This window comes from Bos grunniens, chromosome 18, assembly GCF_055505025.1.
Source record: "Bos grunniens cultivar Pamir isolate PY7600 chromosome 18, Bosgru_T2T1.0, whole genome shotgun sequence".
In the NCBI taxonomy this organism is placed as follows: Eukaryota; Metazoa; Chordata; class Mammalia; order Artiodactyla; family Bovidae; genus Bos; species Bos grunniens.
Window position 1 is genome coordinate 53098896 of NC_141182.1, and position 21612 is coordinate 53120507.

The 21612-nt window shown below is 54.4% G+C and overlaps 2 protein-coding genes and 2 pseudogenes across 14 annotated transcripts; 2 read left to right on the forward strand and 2 right to left on the reverse strand.

Moving 5' to 3' along the window:
* Nucleotides 1-295: 295 nt before the first annotated feature.
* TRAPPC6A (trafficking protein particle complex subunit 6A) lies at nt 296-9750 on the reverse strand. 12 transcript variants are annotated; one of them, XM_086353101.1, is made up of 6 exons: nt 9613-9750; nt 2533-2600; nt 2266-2383; nt 1688-1771; nt 1426-1519; nt 296-594 (listed from the first exon to the last, which is right to left on the reverse strand). In XM_086353101.1, exons 1-6 carry the CDS (start codon nt 9694-9696, stop codon nt 563-565), a joined length of 480 nt encoding a protein of 159 aa, XP_086209227.1. In that variant the 5' UTR covers nt 9697-9750; the 3' UTR covers nt 296-562. The 12 variants fall into 12 exon arrangements, with proteins under 12 accessions (XP_086209227.1, XP_086209225.1, XP_086209235.1 ...); XM_086353099.1 differs by having other exon boundaries at nt 1688-1816; XM_086353109.1 differs by having other exon boundaries at nt 2533-2691.
* Nucleotides 7691-14945, forward strand: BLOC1S3 (biogenesis of lysosomal organelles complex 1 subunit 3). 2 transcript variants are annotated; one of them, XM_086353097.1, is made up of 2 exons: nt 7691-7832; nt 10772-14945. In XM_086353097.1, exon 2 carries the CDS (start codon nt 10780-10782, stop codon nt 11380-11382), a length of 603 nt encoding a protein of 200 aa, XP_086209223.1. In that variant the 5' UTR covers nt 7691-7832; nt 10772-10779; the 3' UTR covers nt 11383-14945. The 2 variants fall into 2 exon arrangements, with proteins under 2 accessions (XP_086209223.1, XP_086209222.1); XM_086353096.1 differs by lacking the exon at nt 7691-7832 and adding an exon at nt 10093-10292.
* A 1937-nt stretch (nt 14946-16882) lies between these two features.
* Nucleotides 16883-17301, reverse strand: LOC147354041 (cytochrome b-c1 complex subunit 6, mitochondrial pseudogene; annotated as a pseudogene).
* Nucleotides 17302-17982: 681 nt separating this feature from the next.
* Nucleotides 17983-18513, forward strand: LOC147354042 (negative regulator of P-body association pseudogene; annotated as a pseudogene).
* The last annotated feature ends 3099 nt before the right edge of the window (nt 18514-21612 follow it).

A 21612-nucleotide genomic window follows, 5' to 3' on the forward strand; every position in this document is an offset into this window, starting at 1 on the left:
GGCCGCTGGCCCCGCTCCCAGGGAAAGGTCCATTCTTTGGGCCCCGCTGAGCAGAGAGCACCTCCAGACTTGTCCATACTGGCAAGGCCACCCGTGCTGGGGACCACCCTCCCCTGCCGGGTATGCGGGGTGGGAAGCAGCCAGCCCCAGGGCTGAGGCTGGGGCAGAGGGGACTCGGCGGGGAGGAAGCCACATGGGGTACTTCCACACTGGGCCCATGACACACACAGTCGCTTTGCCCCTGCCCCCAGCACTCTATAGAGTGCCCCCCCTCCACTTTCCACTCTGAGTCTGGTTCCACCTACAGAACCTTTATTGAGCGCCTCCCTGTGGAGGGATGTGTGTGATGCAGACCCCCTCCACACCAGCCCCGAATGCCACAGGGACCACCTGGCCCCCGGGACACCCCCACCTCCCTCTGACACCCATCTGTTGGGCATCTGTGACACCCTGCAGCGCGGGGACTCCGGTCTCCCCAGCACCAGCCCCCAGCACAGGCAGCAGCAGGGTTCTCTGGGCCGGGGTGCCGTGAAGCTCATCTGGGAGTGGGACCTGGGGCTCCTCAAAGTTTCTGGATCACCACCTGGAACTTACCTGGAAGAGAAGGGCTGGCCTGAGCTCGAGGCTGGGGCCGGAGGGGAGAGGTGGCACCCCAGCCGCTCTGAGCCGTTCACCCGGGCCCTGCACCCTCAGCCTGGGTGGCCCTGGCTGGACCTTGTTTCCTTGCTGGCCTGAGATGGTGGTGCCCCAGCCCCACCCCCGGCCTGCGCCCCAGGGCTGTGTGGGTGGCTGGGGGCACGATGGGCAGGCAGCAGGTCAGGCATGTAGGTTGTGGGGGAGGGGCCTGGCCCAGTTTCAGTGGCACGTGTGGCTCAGATCGTGCCAGCTCGGGCCCCAGTCCCCCGTGATGCATGGCCCTGGGGACCGGCAGAGGGGAAGATGCCCGAGGGAAGGGTGGGTGGAGGGCTGGTCGCAGGCAGCCCCCAGGGAAGGGTGGGGCCTCGGCTTGTCCGATGGGGGGCACTGTGGGCCAGCAGGACCCCGGGGTCAGGAGGACACCCCCTCACACTGGCTGCCTTTGAAGCCCCTCAGCCCAGCACCCCGCCTTCACCCAGGTGACTCCTATTGTGTCCACCTGGGTTCTCGCGCTGGGAAGAGTGTTGGAAACCACTAGCCCAGGTCCTTGTCCTTGGCTCTCCCCTCCAGGCTGGCATGCCCAGGGAGGCAGTCTAGGAGGACATCGGGGGCAGGGCCATGGATGGGCTGCACCTGCTGTGTGGCCTGGGCCTGGGACTTCAGCTCTCTGGGCCATAGATTCCCATCTGCAGTGGGGCTGGGCGGCCCAGCCCCACCTCTGCGGCCCCTGGGAGCAGGGTGGGCCCCCTGGCACACTAGAGGGATGGGAACCCCCCCACCCCAACTCACAGGCGGGCAGGGCTGCCACGGAGGCGGTGACCAGGCTCTTGACGCCCAGGGTGCTGAGGGTGCCACGCAGGAGGCCACAGGTGAAGGCCAGGAACTGGGGGCGGGGGACACGGGTCACCGTGGGTGGAGCAGGGGGAGGCCAACACCCCGGGGCCACGCGGGCTTGAGGGTTCACAGCCGGGTGGAGTGGGTCTGCCTCCCTCTCCCAGGGTCCTGGGCTTGGGAAGAGGCCTCCACCCCGGGCCAGAGTCCCGCCTGGTACCTTGGGTGCTTCCTCCAGGTACTGCAGACCCGAGGCCATCCGAACAAGGAGGGGGAAGCTGTTGTCCTGCAGGACGTAGGTCCCCTGGGGACAGAGGAGGGTGCCAGGGAGCCGGAGTGGCGCCTGTACCTTCGTGGTGGGGGGGGAGGGGAGGCAAGGGCCCAGCGCTGCCACCCTGAGGTCCAGAAGGACCCTTCCCTCAAAATGGCTGCGGTCGGTCTTCGGGGCTGTACGAGGACCCGTGGGCCCTCCGACCAGGGCCTGGTGTCCTCCCCTCCATGCCCCTGCTGCGCAACTTCCAGGGTGCCCGATGGGGAGAAGATACAGCCCAGGCCATCAGGCCACCAGCCGGGCCCAGCGTGGGCGCCTAATGGGAACGAGGCTCAGGTGTAGACAAGCTGCGTCAGGCCGAGGCACGGCCGCCAGCCACGAGGGGCCTGTCCTGGGCCCGGGGGGCCAGTGCTTGTGGGGAGCCCCTGAGCGGGGCTGGGCCTGCTGTGACTGCCCTGAGCCGGGGTCCCCTCCCTGGGCTCCCAGGGCTCTGGCTTCTGCCTGCTGTCTGCCTGGGGGTCACCCACCTGGTGGTTGGTACGGAGGCTGTCCATCTGCTTGTGGAACACAGCCACCCACAGGTCTTTGCACAGGAACTTGAGGATGTCCAGCTCTTCCCTGAAGGTTAGCGTCTCCCGGGGCAGCCTGCGGCAGACACCGTGGGGGCCAAGCTTGGGGAGCCCCGGGGTAAGGAACAGGGAGGAGACCGGCCCAGGATCCTGTGTGGAGCGAGGCACCCTCCCCACCCGTTTGCCCAGGAAGGGACCCCACTGTGGGTCCTGCCCGCCTCTCACCTCTCGCCCAGGGCCTGGCCCACGCGGAAGCCCATGCCCTCCAGGACCAACAGGCTGGTCTTCTGTCCCTAGAAGGCCAGGGAAGGGAGGCTGAGGGGCCCTCGGCCACCTCCAGCCGGGAGCCAGCCGGTGTGGCAGCTGAGGGGGGCTCGTGCGTCCCTGCCGGTGCGGGGAGACAAGACCCGGGATAGAGGGCTTCCTGAGTGGCCCTCAGGCCCCACTCAGCCTCACTCCAGGAAACACGGGGGTCCTGCCCAGGCTCGGCCTCACCCGTTGTCTTTCCTCGCAACTCCCATCATTTCCTGTGCGCACTTTCAGCGTCCGTCCTTAAACGCCCGGTGGGTAGCACTCCCGTCACCCCAGAAACTCCAGGTGACTTGCCTGGGGCGAGCAAGGGGGCGTCAGTGAGGGGGCCGCAGGGGTGGGCCCCCGGATGGGCCAGCAGGCGGGCCAAACGTCAACTGTGATTAGGAGGCCTTACATATGAGCCGAGACTCCTGGGAGGGACCTGCAGGGACTCAGGGGAGGCAGGGGTGGCCGAGTGGCCTTCTGGGGGGCCAGGTCAGGGTCCCGCGGTGGGGGTGCTGAGGCGTGGGGACCGAGCGGCAGGAGGCGCACTTGGTGTCTGTCCACGTGTCCTGGAGCGCAGACCGCGTGGCTGGAGGAGAGCCGACCTGTGTACGTTGCCGATCTGTGTGACCCAGAGAGAGCTGAGCGGCCCCGACTCGGGGCATCAGAAACGCCAAGACGGCGTTAGGGGGGCTGGGCACATACCAGGCCGTGTGAGAAACATGCTGAATGAGCAAAGTGAGGAATCGGGACCTGGGCCTATGCTGTGCCAGCTGCCTTGTGCAGACCCCCTTGTTTAACAGCCCCAGAAGGTAGGTTGTGTTTCACGTCTGGAGACCGGGGCACAGAGGGGTTAGGTCAGACCTCCCAGGGGCACCTTTGGACCTGAGCAGGTCTGGCTCCTGCATGTTGGTGGCTGACAGGCAGGTGATCAGGGCAGCACTCGCAGCTGCCCGTGCCCCAGAGAAGTGGCAAGGGCTGAGGTTGGCCGAGGGGAGGTGCCAGGAGTGGGTGGGAGCCGGAGCAGAGGTGCCCCGCGTGATGGCCCCGTCCTCTGCTGGGCCACGCGACACCCAGACCGTGGCCCACCATTCCGCCTTCCTCCTGTGGGAACCGGGCCTGGGGAAGGACACAGCTTCCTGCCCGTGACACCGGCGTGTGCTATCTGGTGTCCTCGGCACGACAGGGCTGGCCGCGGGGGCGGGGGCAGGCTCACTCGATGACTAAGGTGGTCGAGGTCTGAGCTCGGGTGTGAGGGGCAGAGAGGGGAACACATGCCTGGTGGCTGGGTCCAGGGTCCGGATCCTTACCAGCTGTGGGCCTGGGGCAGTGGCCAGCTGCCCTGTGCCTCAGTTTCCTCCCGTGTAAAATGAGGACCTTCCCAGGGCCCTCGTGAGGATTAAGGGAGTGGGTAAGTGCAAGCCAAGCACCCCGAGTCGGGCTCGGGAAGCGGTACTGTCGTCATTTGCGGCCTCTGCACCTGTCAGCCTGCTGAGAAGCTGGGGATGGCAAGAGGGAAGGAAAAGCCCACGAAGGAGGGGCTCTGTTCTGTGGGCGGACGAATCTCAGCACCTGGTCCCCTGCCCGGCCCTCGACAGGCCTCTGCCACTCTTGCACCACCTCCCTGCTCAGGGGAGCTCCTGGAGGGGGCCGGTTGGGCTCTGTTTTGACCAAGTGCACCTGTGTTCCCAGGACTCCCCCATTCATCCCGCGGTCACTTCCTAGCTCCCCTCCAGGAGCTCGCACACCGTGCCTAGTGGGGATGACAAGGTGGGGGCCCAGTCTCCCAGGGGCGGGTGACTGGCAGCTCGCAACACAGCTGCTGTTGCCGTTGACCCCATGGCCCTCAAGAGAGGCCAGGTGAATATCTGCTACACTGCAGAGACTGGGGATGGGAGGGAGAGGGGGCATAAAGCAAGCAGCGCAGAGGAGAGGCAGTGGGGAGGGGGGCGGGGAGGAAGTTGACAGGGGGTGGGTTTTGGGGGAGGGGAGGGCGGCAGAGCTGGCACACCCCAGGCCCTGCAAAAGCTCCCCTGACACTAGGGGGTCATCACTGCTACGGAGGGAGGGCGAGGGGCCTCTCCCATCCTGTCCTGAGCCTCTGGAGCCCAGCCCAGAGCCAGTGCGTTTCTGGGCTTCCCGCATCTGGTTTACACAAGAGCCCACGGAGAGGAACTGAGAAGATGGGAGAAGCGGGGCAGGGGGACCCCCTCAGAGAAGGCTTATTTAGTGTGGGCACCAAGGGCACCCATGAGCAGCACGGGTGCTCGGAGAAAGGGACGAGCCGACAAAGGAACATGCATAAAAATGAACGTGGTGACCAAAACAAATCTCTTTGCAAGGGAGCGAAAAAGAGAGAACTCTGGAAAATCGCTAAAACTTCACAGATTGTTAAGGGAAAAAAAAAGAAAAGAAAAGCTGACACGTGGAAAGAGACCCAGAAAGTCTACGACTCCTCTGAGTGCCACAGATGGAACAGCAGAAGAAGAAACGATGAAAGAGGAAAACGTGCTCAGCTGTGCTCGGCTAAAGGCAGATTCAGGCATCCAGACTGAGGGCCACAGAGCTCCGAGCAGGAGGAACGCGAAACAAGGAAACCACACTGCCTCCCCCGTGCCATCCTGGACTGCTGGGTGGGGGGGCTGCGTGCCGGGCCCCTCAGTTATTTGTGAGGATCAACCCCCACCGGTGGAGCCACTCTGCTGGCCCAGGGTGCGGCAGCCCAGGTCCTGCCTCAAGCACAGGGAGAAGGGATGACTTCTGGTTTCCCCAGCGTCAATGGCCCCAGAAGACGCAAAAGAAGTATGGTGAGGGGACTTCCCTGGTGGTCCGGTGGCTAAGACTCTGAGCTCCCAGTGCGGGGGATCCGGGTTCGATCCCTATCAGGGAACTAGATCCCACATGCCACAACCAAGGATCCCGTGTGCAGCAGCTAAAAGACGGAAGATTCGGCGTGCTGCAATTAAGACTCGGTGTAGCCAAAGAAATAAATTTTTTTTTTCCTTAAGAAAAGGAAGTGTGGAGAGTGACCAGGTGAGAGCACACCTCCCAATCTGTCACTCGCCTTCTCCCCCATCATCCACCAGGTAGTCTCCAGGACAACCGCAGATCCCACCTTCTCCGCTGACACTCGGGGAGCTCGCCCAGTCCCCGTCTGTCTGTGCTCTGGACTCCTCCCCTGCCCAGTCTCTATCCCATCTCACCCACGTGGCCAGGGAGGACCTCCAAAGAAGTAAATCTGAGCCCAGCAACCTCAGTTTAAACCTTCTACAGCCCCTGCCACCCTCAGGACAGAGCCCCAGTTGGCTCACAGAGGCCCCACTGCTGGCTCTGTGGCCTCAGAGGCACCACGCCCCGATGCCATGCACTTTTCCAGGAAGCAGGTGGTTTCCCAGGCTCCGGCCTGAGGACAAGGACTGTATCTGATGGCTGCTCCACCCCCAACCCCCGCCCAGGCCCTCCGGAGAGAAGGGGCTGGCTGAGTGCCCAGTTGGCTTCGGTGGACAAGGGCCCAGCCCACACGGCTGTTCCCAGGCCTCCAGAGAACAGCTCATTCCCACGCAGGCTTCACTCCTCTACTCACAGGTTCCCCTTATCGTCAAAGCTCCTGAGATGGACAAACCACAGCCGCCTCCTCTTCCTCCTCCTCCCCTGCCTCTTCCTCCCGGAACTTTTCCAGCTCAGATAACAAAGGCCCTTAGACCTTCCTGTTCCTCCAGCCAGCCTTCCACTCAAGCCATAACCCTCCAGGAGAATCCATTCAACAGCTACAAATAACCAGGCAGGACGTGGAGATCAAAAAGCCCTAAACAATGACTGTGGCTCCTGAGCGCCTGGCGCCGGGGACAGAGATGAACCAGCCACGATTGCTTTCCTCAAGGGGCTCCAGGGCTGGTGGGGCTGCTGCCACAGACAAGCTCTGACCCGGATGCCCGAGTCCTGATTTTGCCTCTGATCCCGGAAAAGCCCTTCCTGTCTGGTGCCCCAGTCCCTCTCCTGTAAAATGGGATAATAACGTCAACCCTGGAGGGCTGTTCTGAGAACTAAATCAGAGAAAGCACTGTGCTGAAGCCACGAGAAGTACCCAAGAGGCAGACAGGACACTTGCTGGACCAAAAAGAAGGAGCAGAGAAGGGAGGGGCCAGGGGCAAAAGAGAAAAGACTGCGGGAAAGCCAGGCAGCTGCCCACAATGAGCAGCTGAGGAACAGGGTTTGCCAGCTTCAAGGAATGTGGGGAGATGGTGGTCCTCACTCCGGCTGCACACGGGAACCACCCAGGAGCTCTGAGGTCCAATGTCCGGGCCACCTCCCAGCCCAGCTCTGCCGGAATCCCTGGTGCAGGGACCCCAGCACTGGGGCTGCGGAGGCAGCCGGACAGAGAGCCATTGCCAAAGATCGTGGGCACACTTGCGCTCTGAAAATCCTGTGCTGAGCAAAGCTGAGTAACCGCGTGCCCCTACACTTGCTTGGCCACATCAAAATCCTCCCAAGAGTGTCAGGGAAGATGCTGAAACAGGTGAGAGTTCATAGCACAGGTTTTGGGAGTGAGAGGCCCAGTTACATTCCTGACTCTGCCACTTGACAGCAAAGACTCCATCCATCAAAGCGTCTGTTCCTCGCCAACAAAGCGGGGAGGATCATGCTGACCTCCGTGGGTTGTTAGGCGGATCAAATGAAATCAGGAAGGTGAGGCCCCTGCAGGCACCTGGTGGGCGTTCCTATTGGCCACAATACTAAGTGAACCCAGTCCCCACCCTCACCCTCCACGGCACAGGGGCTGCGCTCACTTCTTCAACAGATCCACACTGGGATTTCCCTGGCGGTCCAGTGGTAAAGAATCTGCCCATCAGTGTAGGGGACACAGGTTAGATCCCTGGTCCTGGGAGGTTTCACACACTGTGGGGCAGCTAAGCCCCTGCACCACCTCTACTGAGCCCGTGTGCCACAAACACTGGGGCCTGCACACTCCAGAGCCCACGCTCCACAAGAGAAGCCACACCAGTGAGAAGCACCGCAACTAGAGTAGCCCCTGCTCACCGCAACTGGAGAAGGCCCAAGTGCACCAACAAAGACGCAGCACAGCCAAAACCAACCAAATATAAATTTGAAAATATATACATCCATTCTGAGGACCTACTCTCTGGTCATCAACGCAGAGCTGGTCCCTGCCCACAGTGCAAAGCACGAGGCCTGGCAGAGGAGACGGCGGTAACTAAAGGATCATAATTCAGGTTCGTACGGTGGTGTGGGGAGGGGGAATGTGCAAACGGAACAGAGATACCCCCACTTCCACTGAGGGCTTCCCTGAGGAAGGGACATTTGAACTGAAGGATTAATAGGTGTCAATGTAGTATCGACGTGGCAGGTAAAATAAGCTGGAAGGTGAAGAAGGGGGCTGTTACGGAGCGGAGAGGAGGGAACCCACACTGCAACAGGGAGGGGACAGATGGGAACTCTATTTAGACAGTGGAACAGGCTGGGCCTGGCCGATGGCTGGAGGTGAGGGAGTAAAGGTGGTTATTGCAGACCCTTGGGTTCCTTGTTTGAATGCCAGGATGGATGGGGTGCTGGGACACTGCAACCCTCTCCCTGGCACACAGGCCAGCGCACATTCCCTCTCCCAAGTGTTATCATTCTCATAGCATTGCCCCAAGGTACAGTGTAGATGCATTTACCTGATTTGTCTGTTTCCCCCACTACAACATAAGCTCTAGAAGGCAAGGGTTTTGCACGGTTTGCTGAGTAATCTCCAGCCCCTACAGCAAGGCCTGGCACCTTGCATGTTTTAATAGTTAAGAGTTTGTTGACTCTATGTTGGGATGATAACAAGCAACAGCCTTGTTAGGGCTCCTGGATTGGGAAGGAAACATACATCAATACAAATGTCTTGCATATTGATGATGATGACAATAATAATGAAAGAAGTGGGCATAGCACCCACTTATTAAGCATCTGCTTTCGCCCTCACCCTTTCTTCTTAGTACCAGATTTTAAAACAGAGCTCCATGTTTTGAGGGCTGATTATGTGTTAGACATGGAAGTAAGTGCTTTAAAGTCTGAGCATTTTTCCTAAGGACCAACTTTCAAAATTCCAAGCACGCTCTAAGGCCTCCTCTTGCCTGGAATGTTCTTCCCCACTACTTACCCCAGGGCTTGCTTCTTCCCTTCTTTTCCTCAGAAAGGCCTTCCTCCACCATCCACCACTCCATCCCTGTCCCTGATTCTACTTAAGTTTTGTTTATAGCACTTCTTACTAGCAGGTGGCACATTTGTTGCTATTTTTATTGTTTGCGTGGGTGCCCTGCTCAGTTGTGTTCAACCCTTTGTGACCCCAGTCTGATAAGCTCCTCCGTCCATGGTATTTTCCCTGCAAGAATACTGGAGTGGGTTGCCATTTCCTCCTCCAGGGGATCTTCCCGATCCAGGGATCCAACCTACGTCTCCTACAGTGGCAGGCGGATTCGTTACCACTGAGTCACCTGGGAAGCCCATTGCTGGTGTAAATTCCCTACTAAAAGGTTAAGCTTTGTGAGGACAAGGAAACAAGTACCTGGGGAACAGTAAGTGCTCAGTAAATTTGTTGAATGAATGTCTCACCGAGTCTTAGGTGTTGTTACGATCCCATTTTACAAGGGAGTAAACTGAGGCACGCAGAGCGAATCACTGGCTCTCACACCCAGGGTGAGTGGGGCAGGCGGGACTTAACCCGGGCAGTAAGTCCTCAATATATACCAAGCAATCGTAATTACTACCCTCTTACTCTGTGTCAGGTTTTGAGCTAGGAGCTTGTCCCCGAGCTGTCTCGCACAGCTCTAGGAGTAACCCGCGAGGCCAGCCCTGTCCGGACTCGGCTTCGCAGAGGCGGAAGCCCGCAGTAGAGGTCTCCCCGCGATCAGGGGCTGGGCGGGTATTCGTCCCGGGCCGCTGCCGCGCCCTCCGCGCCTCCCGGGGGCCTCGACTGGCTTTTCAGCCACGGCGCGTGGCTCCTCCCTACCAGGACCCGGCGCTCACCCCGGGGCCGGGGTCTGGATCTTGAGCCCACAGCTCCGCTACCATCTCGGTGTGCAGAAACTCGAACAGTGCCGGGTCCGCCATGCGCGGGTCTCAGTCGCCTAACACCCGCTCAGCGTCTCGTGTTCTCATTGGCCCAGTTGGGCAAGCCCCGTCTCCTGCTTCTTAAGTGCGGCCCACCCACTCCTGCTTCCATTGGTGTTTCAGGCTAGCCCCGCCTTCCTTTCCTGGGCTCTAGAGGTGCGCGCGTAAACCCGGGAGTCTAGGGGGAGGGCCTGCTTTGTCTGTAATGGCCGCACGTGACAAGCACCTCCGCCCTTCCCGCTGTTTCTTCACCGTTTCCGGGTCCTCGAGCGTTTCCATTAGTCCAGTCTCTGGTTACACGTGACAGCTCGTCTTTTAGACTCTCTATTTGTCCACTCTTCTCGCAGCACAACCCGGAAGCGCCAGCCCAACCGCTTTCCTATTGGCTGTGCCCTTATTCACGTGGCTCTTTACAGAAGCCCCAACATCTGGTCTGGAGGGCTTTCTTCCTGGTTGGTAGCCGGGCGGCCAGGTGATAGGCCGCCAACACCCGCCCAACTTTCTCCCCTATTGGTTGGGGCTGCCGCGCTCCTCGGTAAAGACGCCGCACTTCGGATAGGTAGAGGATCCCGCAGGCTCGGAGCTCTGGTGACCCGGTACGGTCTTCGGTGATAACGCTCGCCGCCCCCCCCCCCCCCCCCGCCCCTTGTGCATCCTCCCCCAAGTCCAGTTGGACTGTTACCCTTTCTGTGATGGAGGCCCTGGTTCCCGAGCGGTTCAGAAACCCGTGTGCTTCCTAATCCGTCACAGGTTAAGAGGACAGTGTGGAGGGTGTGGTCTCTGCTAGGAAGCAAAATCAGGAAGAGTTGAGTTTAGGATTCCGGGACCTCGTGTCTCAGAGTCTTGATCGAGCTGGTGGCCCTCAGTTTTCCCATTAGTACACTGAAGAGTCACAGTCCAGTAGTTCCTACCATCATTAGGGATAATGGGCTCAGTTTGCAGAAACTGAAGCCCAGGCAGGCAGTGACCCCAGATTGTTAAGATAGTGGAGGGGGTGAGAATCCAGAAACTGCGGCTTTTAACCACGGAAGGGCGCCCGCCTCTCATATCATCCTTTCCCGCGTCTTCTCCCTAGCTCGCGCCATGGAGTCTCAGAGTCGTCGGCGGAGGCCGCTGCGGAGGCCTGAGACTTTGGTGCAGGGGGAAGCGGCCGAGTCGGACTCGGATCTCTCTGCGTCCTCGTCGGAGGAGGAGGAGCTGTACCTGGGCCCCTCGGGCCCAATGCGCGGCCGCCCCACAGGACTGCGAGTGGCTGGGGAGGCCGCGGAGACCGACTCAGACCCCGAGCCGGAGCCGAAGGCTGCGCCGCGGGACCTGCCTCCGCTCGTGGTGCAGCGGGAGACGGCCGGGGAGGCCTGGGCGGAGGAGGAGGCCCCGGCGCCCGCCCCTGCGCGCTCGCTGCTGCAGCTCCGGCTGGCTGAGAGCCAGGCACGGCTGGACCACGACGTAGCGGCCGCGGTGAGCGGCGTGTACCGCCGCGCGGGCCGTGATGTGGCCGCCCTAGCCGGTAGGCTGGCGGCTGCCCAGGCAGCGGGATTAGCCGCAGCCCACAGCGTGCGTCTGGCGAGAGGGGACCTCTGCGCGCTGGCGGAGCGTCTGGACATCGTGGCCAGCTGCCGCCTGCTGCCCGACATCCGCGGTGTGCCGGGGACCGAGCCTGAACAAGACCCCGGACCGAGAGCCTAGCCGTGACCCACTGTCTCCACTGACTGTGCCCTGGGGGTAGGCCTTGCGGCCTCTTGACCTGGCTCACTGCTCTGTTTAGCCACCCACCCATCTTGCTGTCACCCTCAGGGATAACCTCGCCCCTGGATAATGCTGTGTTTATGTATATGTGTGTGTGTGTGTGTGTGTGTGTGTGTTATGCGTGTGAGTGTGTGTGTGTGTGTGGCCCTGCTGGACCTTAGCTCTGGTTCCTCCCCCTGGGCTTGGCCTTTGCTTCCTGGTTCAGAGCCTGTGTCTGAACTTGACTCCAGCTCCGGGGTACCTAGCTGCCCTTTGATCTGTCTCCCTCTTAAGGGCTCATGGAGCCTCATCTTTCTTTTCTCTCTGCCTTCCTCAGTTTGGTTTCTGTTCACAGGAGCTGGGCCTGCTTCTTTCTCCCCACGGGAGCCCCAGAATCCAGTTGAATGTCAATTCCCTGATGTCTCCCTTTACTCCCTTGGCTCTGTCTCTCCTCTTGCCCCACTGGAATTTTGTCCCTCTAATCTGGACCCTTTTTCTGCTCCCCAGGCTTGGCCTTGATTCCATCTCCGCCTTCTGGTCCTTGCTCTGCCACCTCTTGGCTGCTTCTCCTTGGGCTTAGCCCTACTCTCTTGGCCTGCTCTTGTTTCCTGTGTCCAGCTCTACCCTTAGTTTTGGTCCTGCTGCTCTTTGCTTCTCCCATTCTGTGTAAACTACCTGCTTACTTCTGGGCTCCAGGAATCCCCTATGATTTTCTTCATCAGGTCCAAGATGAGGCTCCCTCCTGACCCAAGGAGGTCCCCCTCCCAGCTGTCCAGGCCCAACGTGGCATCTCCTCAGGCCCAAATTGGTGTCTCCTTCCCACCCCCCAGGCCAAGATTATGCCTTCTGCCCGAGCTCCAGGTATGAGCTCCAGGCCTCGGCCTGACTCACTAGGCTGAGAGTGCCCCCAGCAGGCACTGAGGGCCCGGTACAGACTCACCCGGAACGTTATGTGCAATATGACAGCACTTTGCAGATAAGGACCACATGTAGTTTGTTTGTTCACTATATTCCGCGGATGCTATTGGATGCTAAACTGCTTGGATTTCTGGGTTAGCTCCATCTGTCTCCTCCTCCTCACTGCTCCCTCTTCTCCCAGCCCCAGCCCCTCAGTCCCATTCATATGCATTCCCTTCCCCCACTCTCTTATCCCAACCTGAGCTGAGATCTGAGCTCCCAGGATGAAGTGCTGAGGAAGAGCACTGTATGGCAAACTCATTAAAACTCAAGGCATTCACTGATATGATCAGTTCCTCTTATCTCCCCATCTAAGCTGGGGGGCAGGTCAGTTGGCGTTTCTGCTGCAAATGTGAGTCCCAAGAAAGAGATCCTTCCCACCTGGCCAATTGAAAGTGGACCTGTAGCTAGGAAACTGGGGCCCCAGGTTTTTTCACCCTGGTTCTGCACTTGTGTTTTGTTCATTCACCACACATTTACTGAGCTCCTGTTCTGTGCCTGTCCTGAGCCAAGCACTGGGGATGCCCCACCCAGGCTGGGTCCTCTCAGCTGACAGTCCACTGGGGAAGACAGACATGAAAATATTATTGTATAAGTGGATAGTCTTAACTGTAATTTATACTTTGACTATAATTTTTCTGGCATTGTGGTTAGTGCCCTAAAGAAATGCAGGAGTTTTGTGAGCGTGTAACTGAAACCTGTCAGACTTTGTTTGAAGGATGGTTAGATGGCTTCTGCGAGGAAGTGATGAGTGAGTTTGAGGTGTAAAAAAAACCCTGAAGGTGTAAAAAGATGAAATGTGGGGTGGAAAATTGTGAGCAGCAGGAGCAGCATATGCAAAGGCCCTGAGTCAGAAGACGGCATATCGTATTTAACAACAGAAGAGGGTGATATCTTCTAGCCTGTACCTGGAATGGGGAGACCAGGGGAGATGGGGGTGGTGAGGACTGTGCTAGCGGGGGCCAGACAAAGCTGGACTTTTAAACCAAGTGAAATCCTTGGTCTTTATTGAGCAGCCAACAAGTAGAGAATGATGCCATCTGGTAAATGTGTTTTGTGAAGGAGCCTCAGGCTGGTGCTTCTGCAGTGTGGTTGCTTCTGAAAAATACCCAGAAATACTGGTTTCGAAATTAAACGTCCTTTTAAATGTACAGCTGAGCTCAGAGCATGGGAAATCTGTACCCAAATTGCACACCGCAGTTGTCCTGAGTATTTGCCAATACCAGATACTCAAAGCCTTGGTTGTTTTTTTTTAAATAACATATTGAAGTATAGTTGATTGACAGCGTTGTGATCATTTCTGCTGTATAGCAAAGTGATTCAGTTGTTTTTGTTGTTCAGTCGCTCAGTCATGTGACCCCATGGACTGCATGCAGCACACCGGGCTTCCCTGCCTTTTGCTATTTCCCGGAGTTTGCTCAAACTCATGTCCGTTGAGTGGATATACGTTCTTTTTCATGTTTGTTTCTATTATGGTTTATCAGAGGATATTGAATATAGTTCCCTGTGCTATACAGCCGGACCTTGTTGTTTATTCTATATACAATAGTTTGCATCTGCTGACCCCAAACTCCCAGTCCTTCGCCTCCCACCCTCTTGGCAACTACAAGTCTGTTCTCCATGTCTTTGAGTCTACTCTGTTTTGTAAGTTTGTTTGTGTCCTGTTTGAGATTCCACATGTGAGTGATATCATATAGTATTTATTTTTCTGTGTGACTTACTTCACTTAGTATGATCATTTTTAGTTCCAGCCAGTTTTCTGCAGATGGCATTTCGTTCTTTGTTATGGCTGAGTAATCTTCTATTGTAGGCATATGTCGCATCTTCTTCACCCACCCCCTGTCAGTGGGCATTTCGGTTGTCTTCACGTCTTGGTTGCTGTAAGTACTATGAACATTGGGGTGCACATGTCTTTTTGAATTATAGTTTTGTCTGGATATATGCCCAGGAATGGGATTGCAGAATCATATAAAACCTTGGATTTTAACATCTGCTGGACCTTGGGCCAGGCGGTTTGGAGACAAGCAGAGGCCCCTGCATAAAACTTAGTCCCTTGAAGAGCTACGTCTTCAATGAAAGAATGTGGTAGAAAAAAAACCCTGAGTGATACCATTGAGGCACACTTAGGGAGCTTGTCCATTTTGGCTTGGGCTGTGCGTAAAGGGACTGTTTCCTCAGGGAATTCATAACTACAGGCCTTTCTTCAGGCCTGATTAGGGTTTGGGTTTACCCTTGTAGAGCAGTCTGGGAAACCAGAAATGAACTGAAAGTAGGCTGCAGCCAGGGGAGACACCCTCAGCTGGCCTCGTGTGGAATTACAGCAGATGAATGCAGACCAAGCAAGCTCACAGCTGAAACATGCCAGGCGCACCTGATGGCAAAGTGATGAACTAGTGCGGGCTGCTGGCTCCTTTCCCCAACTTCAGCCTCGGAGAAACTGGAAGAAAGAACAAAATCAGGATCTGAGGAGTAGAAAAATGTTGAGAAGTCTTCAGGGACAAAGAGAGTTCTGGTTCTGGCATAGTATACTGGTACTTATTTCTTTGTAATAAATGACCAAAAACTTAGTGGCTGGAAACAACTGTTTTATTATGCTCCAGATTCTGTGGGTCAGGAATTCCAGCAAGGCTCAACTGGAAAATTCTTTGGATCCTTGGAGTAATGACTGAGGTCACTCAGTGTTCAGCTGGCAAGTGGTTTGGCACAGAGGATCCCACGTGATTTCACTCAGGTGCCTGGACTACGCTTACTCAAAGATTAGGCTTGCTGACTGAAGTGTCTATCAGCAGCCTTCTCATATGGCTCAAGCTTCCTCCTAACATGGCAGCCCCTAAGTAATCAGATTCCTTACATGGCAGCTCAGGTCCAAATGTATTTCAGTTTTTTTACTTAAAACTTTTTTGGCCACACCATGCAGCATGTGGGATCTTGGTTCCCAACCAGGGATCAAACCCATGCCCCCTGCATTGAAAGCACGGAGTTTTAACCATCGACTGCCAGAGAAGTCCCCAAGTATATTTCAGTGGACAAAGTAGAAGCACTCGGGAATGTTTTCTCAGTTACTAGCTAGTCGCTAAGTCCAGCCAAGGTTCAAAGGCAGGAGTGGAGGGGAAGGAGACCTGGACCTTTGATGAATGAGTGTCCGCATTTGTGGGTCTATTTTGAAATCACTACAGGTAGATTGGGGAGTGGATTGTGAAAGAGGCTCTTGACTGTTTTGGTCCCTCTCTTTGATGTTGCCTTGGATAAATGATTGAGACAAAAGCAGCAGCCACGAAGACCCTCTGGGGAGGGTGAGGTCACATCAGGGGTGTTCCAGATTCCTATTTTATTTAATGGGTTATAAGATATTCCTCGCATTGCTTTGATGCTCAAATTGTGTCCAGTGTGACCAATAGGATCTCTTTTCGAGCTGGCTTCTGTGTCCTGTGGACATTTCTCCATCATTATTTGAATACTTTCTTGCTGACCAGCACGAGATGATCTAGGCACACCTTGTATTTTTCTCTGCCTCAACCTTGGAATCAGCCATCTGTGCATGGGTCCCTGGTTCCTTTTAGTGGGAAATGGTGTTTAGAAGCCAACATGTGGGTGCTGGGTTGCTACTCCCAGGCCCTCTCAATGCACAAACCTAAAACAAAAAGCAAGCAAACAAAACTACGTAACCCCTGTGCCATACACACATCTTAAAATTGGTTTTACTTTTAGAGCAGTTCACAACAAAATTGAGTAGAAAGTACAGAGAATTCCCATATGCCCCCACCCCTGCCCCTCACAGCCTCCCCACTATCAATATCCCACACTTGAGTGGTACATTTGTTACAGTTGATGAACCTACATCAACATCATTACCACCCAAAGTCTGTATTTTAGAGTTCACACTTGTTAATACATTCTATTGCACATGCTTAGTTGAGTCTTGACTCTGTGAGCTTATGGAGCATAGCCCGCCAGGTTCCTCTGTCCATGGACTTCTCCAGGCAAGAATACCAGAATGGGTTGCCAATTCCGTGTCCTACAGGTTTGGACAAATGTATAAGTGATAGTTATCTACCAGTAGACTGTCTATACGGAATAGTTTAGTTTCCCTGACCTAAAATTAATCCTGTGTGCACTGTCTCTTCCTTCTTCCCGTCCCCCAACCCCTTGGCAACAACTGATCCTTTTAATGTCTCCACAGTTTTGCTCTTTCTGGAATATCATATAGTTGGAATCTTACAGTATGTAGCCTTTTCAGATGGGCTTCTTTTGCTTAGTAATATTTAAGTTTCCTCCATGTCTTTTCGTGGCTGGATAGCTCATTCCTTTTTTTTGTTTTTTGGCTGATCACTGGACTTTATTAAGGTGCAGTCCCTGATAATTACACAGAAGCTACTTGCTTAAGCCGAAATCCTTGAGGTTCACGAACTTAGTTACACAGATAAATGGCATGTTGGTAGGAAATATCCCCATGCCCAGGTGATGAAGGCTGGGGTGAATGAATCTGCACACTCATTTTAAGCCATTAAAACAGTCTGTGGGCCACACAGTGGTCCCTTGTGTGCCAGAAGTCGAAGAGCTCCTCTGCAGTGGTGTTTCTGTGACCTGGAGGACACATGCTCATCACAGCGCTCTGCCGCTCCTGAGCCTTTACACATTTCTCCAGCTGCTCGCGTTGCTCCCTCACTGTTGTTAGGGGATCCACTAATTCCTCCCCCTCTTCCTCTTCCCTGGGCTCTCCGGACCCGGCCAGCATCCTTTCTTCATCCTCTAGCCCCATGTCCGGCTGTGTTTCTGGACTCAACATAAGCAGCAACAGCCTAGTTCATTTCTTTTTAGCGCTGAGTAATATCCTATTATCTGGAGGTACCACAGTTTGTTTATCCATGCATCTGCTCTAGGACATCTTGGCTGCCTCCAAATTTTAGCCGTTATGAATTTAAAGCCGCTCATTTGTGTGCAGGTTTTTGTGTTGATACACATTTCAGCTCCTTTGGGTAAATACCAAGGAGCATGATTGTTGGCACACATCGTTTGTATTTCTTTCTGTTCCACTCGGGCATCACGGGTTAGGACTTTTCAAGGGCAAAATCCTACAGACCTAGAAAGCATGGAGGACGATGCCACGTGTACTTGGAAAGATGAGAAGCACACAGATGAGTGAAAAGATCTTAGCAGTCCTGAGAAAAATGATCTAGAAGAGACTGACAGTTGAGAACCAAGCAATTGAAGCAGCAGAATTCCCTCAAACTGCAGGAATTGTTTGAAACAGCTACTGGGAAGGCAAAAATAAGTTGATTGAAAGTCTGCCTAAGCAGCAGCCAGATCCCTGATAGCCTCTCCTAAATGCAAATGAGGCAGCCACAGCTCCTGTGTTCTGGAAACAGTCCGGGGGTTCATTCTGGGAGTGGAGGTGGTGGGAAAATACAAGAATATTTGTCCTAGATGGGGTGTGGTCAGTCCATTCTGAAAACAGGACTGAAAAAATGAATGTGCACTGTTTCTCTACCTCACCTAAAGCATAAAAGTGAAGATACAGAAATGTAAGCTTCCAGGACTTCCCTGGTGGTCCAGCGGTTAAGGCTCTGGCCAATGCAGGGGGCATGGATGGGTCTGATCCCTGGTCTGGGAACTAAGATCCCACATGTCTTGTGACACAGCCAGGGGATAAAATTTAAAACATTTTAGAGGGGACCCGCCACCATCTCAGGTCTCTCAGCCTCACTATGGCCCACAGGAGGGAGCTGACACCTGGGTCCTCTAATCCTTATGGAGAACCAGCCTTGTATTTCTGGGAGATAACCTGGAAAAAAGCAGGAAATGCAGCCTTCAAAACAGTGCTGCCTCCTAGCTCCACAGTGGGATTATCCAGAAAGCCCCTAACGGAGGTCGCATCCCTCTCCTTCCACACCTCCTCCAGCATCACCAGGCTGAAGTCACCCGCACCTCCTCCAGAGAAGCCGTACAATGTACTTCTCTGCCCCCAAACCACCAGTCTTCGAGGGATTGCAGTGTGACTCCGTTTCCTTGGCGTATTCATAAAATAGTTCACTCAGTGAAGACAGTGAAGATTATTGACGACGCTACCCTGCTTCTGATGTCCTGCACCAGGAAGTGGTGTTTTGTTTTTTAAAAAGTCTTATGATGTAATCAGTGAAATTTCACCTGAATTTGGATGGATTGTGGGACATGACCAACATCAGGCTGTAGACCTCTAAGATTGAAGGCCCTGGGCTGGGTGGTGGTGAACTCACCAAAGCAAATAACACCTGTGAGGTGGTCCTGCAGCAGCCAGTCAGCGCTCTCTTCTCATGACACTCCGTCCTTGCTGTATAACTTTGAATTCATATAAATCCTTTAAGGTGCCAGTACAGTTTTCCTCTCATTTTCTGTTAAATTTTTTTTAAGAGAAAAAAGAAATGTAAGCTTCCTATTAGAGTTGGCTGATACCCTGCCTTGAACTGGGTCAATTTACACACACACACCCCTCCCCGCCATTCCCTCGGGAGTGCCCATTTCCTTCCAGTGGCAAGTACAGCGTCAGCACTGGGTTGTATCTTTGCCAATCTGATAGGGGAAAAATGGCACTCAGTGTAGTTTTAAATGGCAGGAAATGAAATTAAAACCACAGCATGACAGCATTTCACGCCCATCAGGTTGGCAGCATTTTAAAAATCTTAACAATACCGATTATTGGTGTGGAAGTGAAGCAACGGAAGTTTTACAAGCTGTGGGTAAGAAATGGACATTGACATGACTGCCTGGGGAGACAGCCAATAGCTGATGATGTACCCATGTCACACCCATCTCATGTTCTGTGTTCATAGAAACACTGGTAACTAAATGCCCCTTAACAGGCGAACAAAGATATATGTTTTGGTATACTGATAAAGAATACTATACAGCAGTGAAAATGAATTAACTAAAGACCCCTACAACAAAACATTGGCTTCTCTGGTGGCTCAGTTGGTAAAGAATCCACCTGCAATGCGGGAGACCTGGGTTTGATCCCTGGGTTGGGAAGATCCCCTCGAAGCGGGCATGGCAACCCACGCCAATATCCTTGCCTGGAGAATCCCCATGGCCAGAGGAGCCTGGCAGGCTACAGTCCATAGGGTCTCAAAGAGTTGGACACAAATGAGCGACTAAGCACACAACATCAGAAGACCGGGGCAAACTGTAAAAGAATACATTCAGGAGGTTATCCTTCATCTAAAGTTAAACAACAAGCAAATGACTGGTATGGATTCCTGGGTTTGTAAGTACATGCTCTATAAATTTAAAGGAAAGTGGGAGCAATAAAAGATTCCCCAGTTGCTTCCAGTGGGCAAAGAGAAGGGTGTCTGTCACAGGGAGGAGGAGTTGGCAGGTTTCACCTAAGTTGTGACATTTTGCCCTTGAACTGGATGGTCAAGACAGGGTTATTCAGGGCTTCCCTTGTGGTCCAGTGGTTAACAGTCCCCCTTGCAGTGCAGGGGACGTGAGTTCGATCCCTGGCCCAGGAAGATCCCACATGCCGCAGAGCAGCCAAGCCCGTGCACACGACCGCTGAGCCTGAGTGCTGCAGCTACTCAAGTCCACACGTCCCAGAGCCTGTGCTCTGCAACGAAGAGAAGCCGCCAAGATGAGAAGCCCGTGCACCGCAACCAAGAGTAGCCCCTGCTCTCCGCAACTAGAGGGAGCCCGAGCACAGCAGTGAAGACCCAACGCAGCCAATAATAATTTTTTTTTAAAGACAGGCGTGTTTGTTTTCCTTTTTGTTATTTTCACATCGTACATATTCCATAAGGGAAATAAGAAATAAAGGTAGGTATGCCGATAGAGAGAATGGCAGGGATAAAGCTCCTGAGGCTGGAGACTGGGATGCTAAGAGCTGAGAGCCGGGGGCACAGGGAGTGAAATGTGATGAAACAGTCAGCAGGGGCCAGACCAGACTGGGGAGCCCCTTGAGAACGGTGTGGCTTTCTCCTGAGAACAATGGAGGATCATGGAAAGAATTTAAGCATGTAGGTTACACAACCAGATTTGCACTTTGAAATGGTTGTATCAGCTATGAGATGAAAAGCAGAGGGAAGCAAAAGTGGGGATGGTAAGCCCAGTCAGGAGTGATGACAAATGGAAATAATAATGGAGTGATCCTAGACTTCCATGGTGGTCCAGTGGTTCAGACTCTGTACTTCCACTGCAGGGGGCATGGGTTCGATCCCTGGTCAGGGAACTAAGATCCGGCATGCCACATGGTGTGGGAAAATTCATAAATAAAAAAAAAAATAATGGAGTGATCCAAGTTCAGGTGTACAAAAACGGAGTCAATCGGACATTGAGGATCTGGTCTCAAACACCTCTCTGCACCACTTCGAACTTGAACTTGCTTTGAACTGTGCTAGCTCCAAGGACACCACTAGCTGTAGTCAGAACAATACCTGCCAGCTGCAGACTTATCCTCTCAAGGTCTCCCCTTGTAGCTGTGCAACCATTTCAGACGCCAACCAATCCTTCTTAACAAATACTGTTACTTCTTACCAACTCCAATGATAATTCTTCAGAAAAAACTCAAGTAACTGGCTGTTACTTTGCAGTGTTTGCCGTTTCAAGCCTCCCCTCTTTGGTAATACGGAGCTTCCCATGTGGCACTGCTGCTGCTGCTAAGTCGCGTCAGTCGTGTCCGACTCTGTGCGACCCCATAGACGGCAGCCCACCAGGCTCCCCCGTCCCTGGGATTCTCCAGGCAAGAACACTGGAGTGGGCTGCCATTTCCTTCTCCAATGCATGAAAGTGAAAAGTGAAAGTGAAGTCGCTCAGTCGTGCCTGACTCTTAGCGACCCCATGGACTGCAGCCTACCAGGCTCCTCCGTCCATGGGATTTTCCAGGCAAGAGTACGGAAGTGGGTCGCCAGTGCCTTTAGTGGTAAAGAATCCAACTGCCAATGCAGGAGACACAAGAGATTTGGGTTTGATCCCTGGGTGGAGAAGATCCCCTGGAGGAGGGCATGGCAACCCACTCCAGGATTCTCGTCTAGAGAATCCAATGGACCGAGGAGCCTGGTGGGCTACAGTCCATAGGGTTGCAAAGAGTCAGACACAACTGAAGCGACTACATGCAAACATGCATTTTTTTGTTTGTTTTTTTCTAAATATATGCATTTTATTGAAGTATAGTTTCAGGTGTACAGCAAGGTGATCAGTTACACATGTACACATATATTATTTTTAAGATTGTTTTCCATTATCAGTTATTACAAGATAGGAAAATAG

Excerpts from the sequence above, each read along its gene's own strand:
- BLOC1S3 (XM_086353097.1), top strand. The coding sequence starts at position 10,780 with ATGGAGTCTCAGAGTCGTCGGCGGAGGCCGCTGCGGAGGCCTGAGACT.
- TRAPPC6A (XM_086353098.1), bottom strand. The coding sequence starts at position 9,696 with ATGGCGGACCCGGCACTGTTCGAGTTTCTGCACACCGAGATGGTAGCG. Across the intron at positions 2,384-2,532 it reads GGCCAGGCCCTGGGCGAGAG|GCTGCCCCGGGAGACGCTAA; the intron begins GTGAGAGGCGGG and ends TGTCTGCCGCAG. Across the intron at positions 1,520-1,687 it reads ACCTGGAGGAAGCACCCAAG|TTCCTGGCCTTCACCTGTGG; the intron begins GTACCAGGCGGG and ends CCCCGCCCCCAG.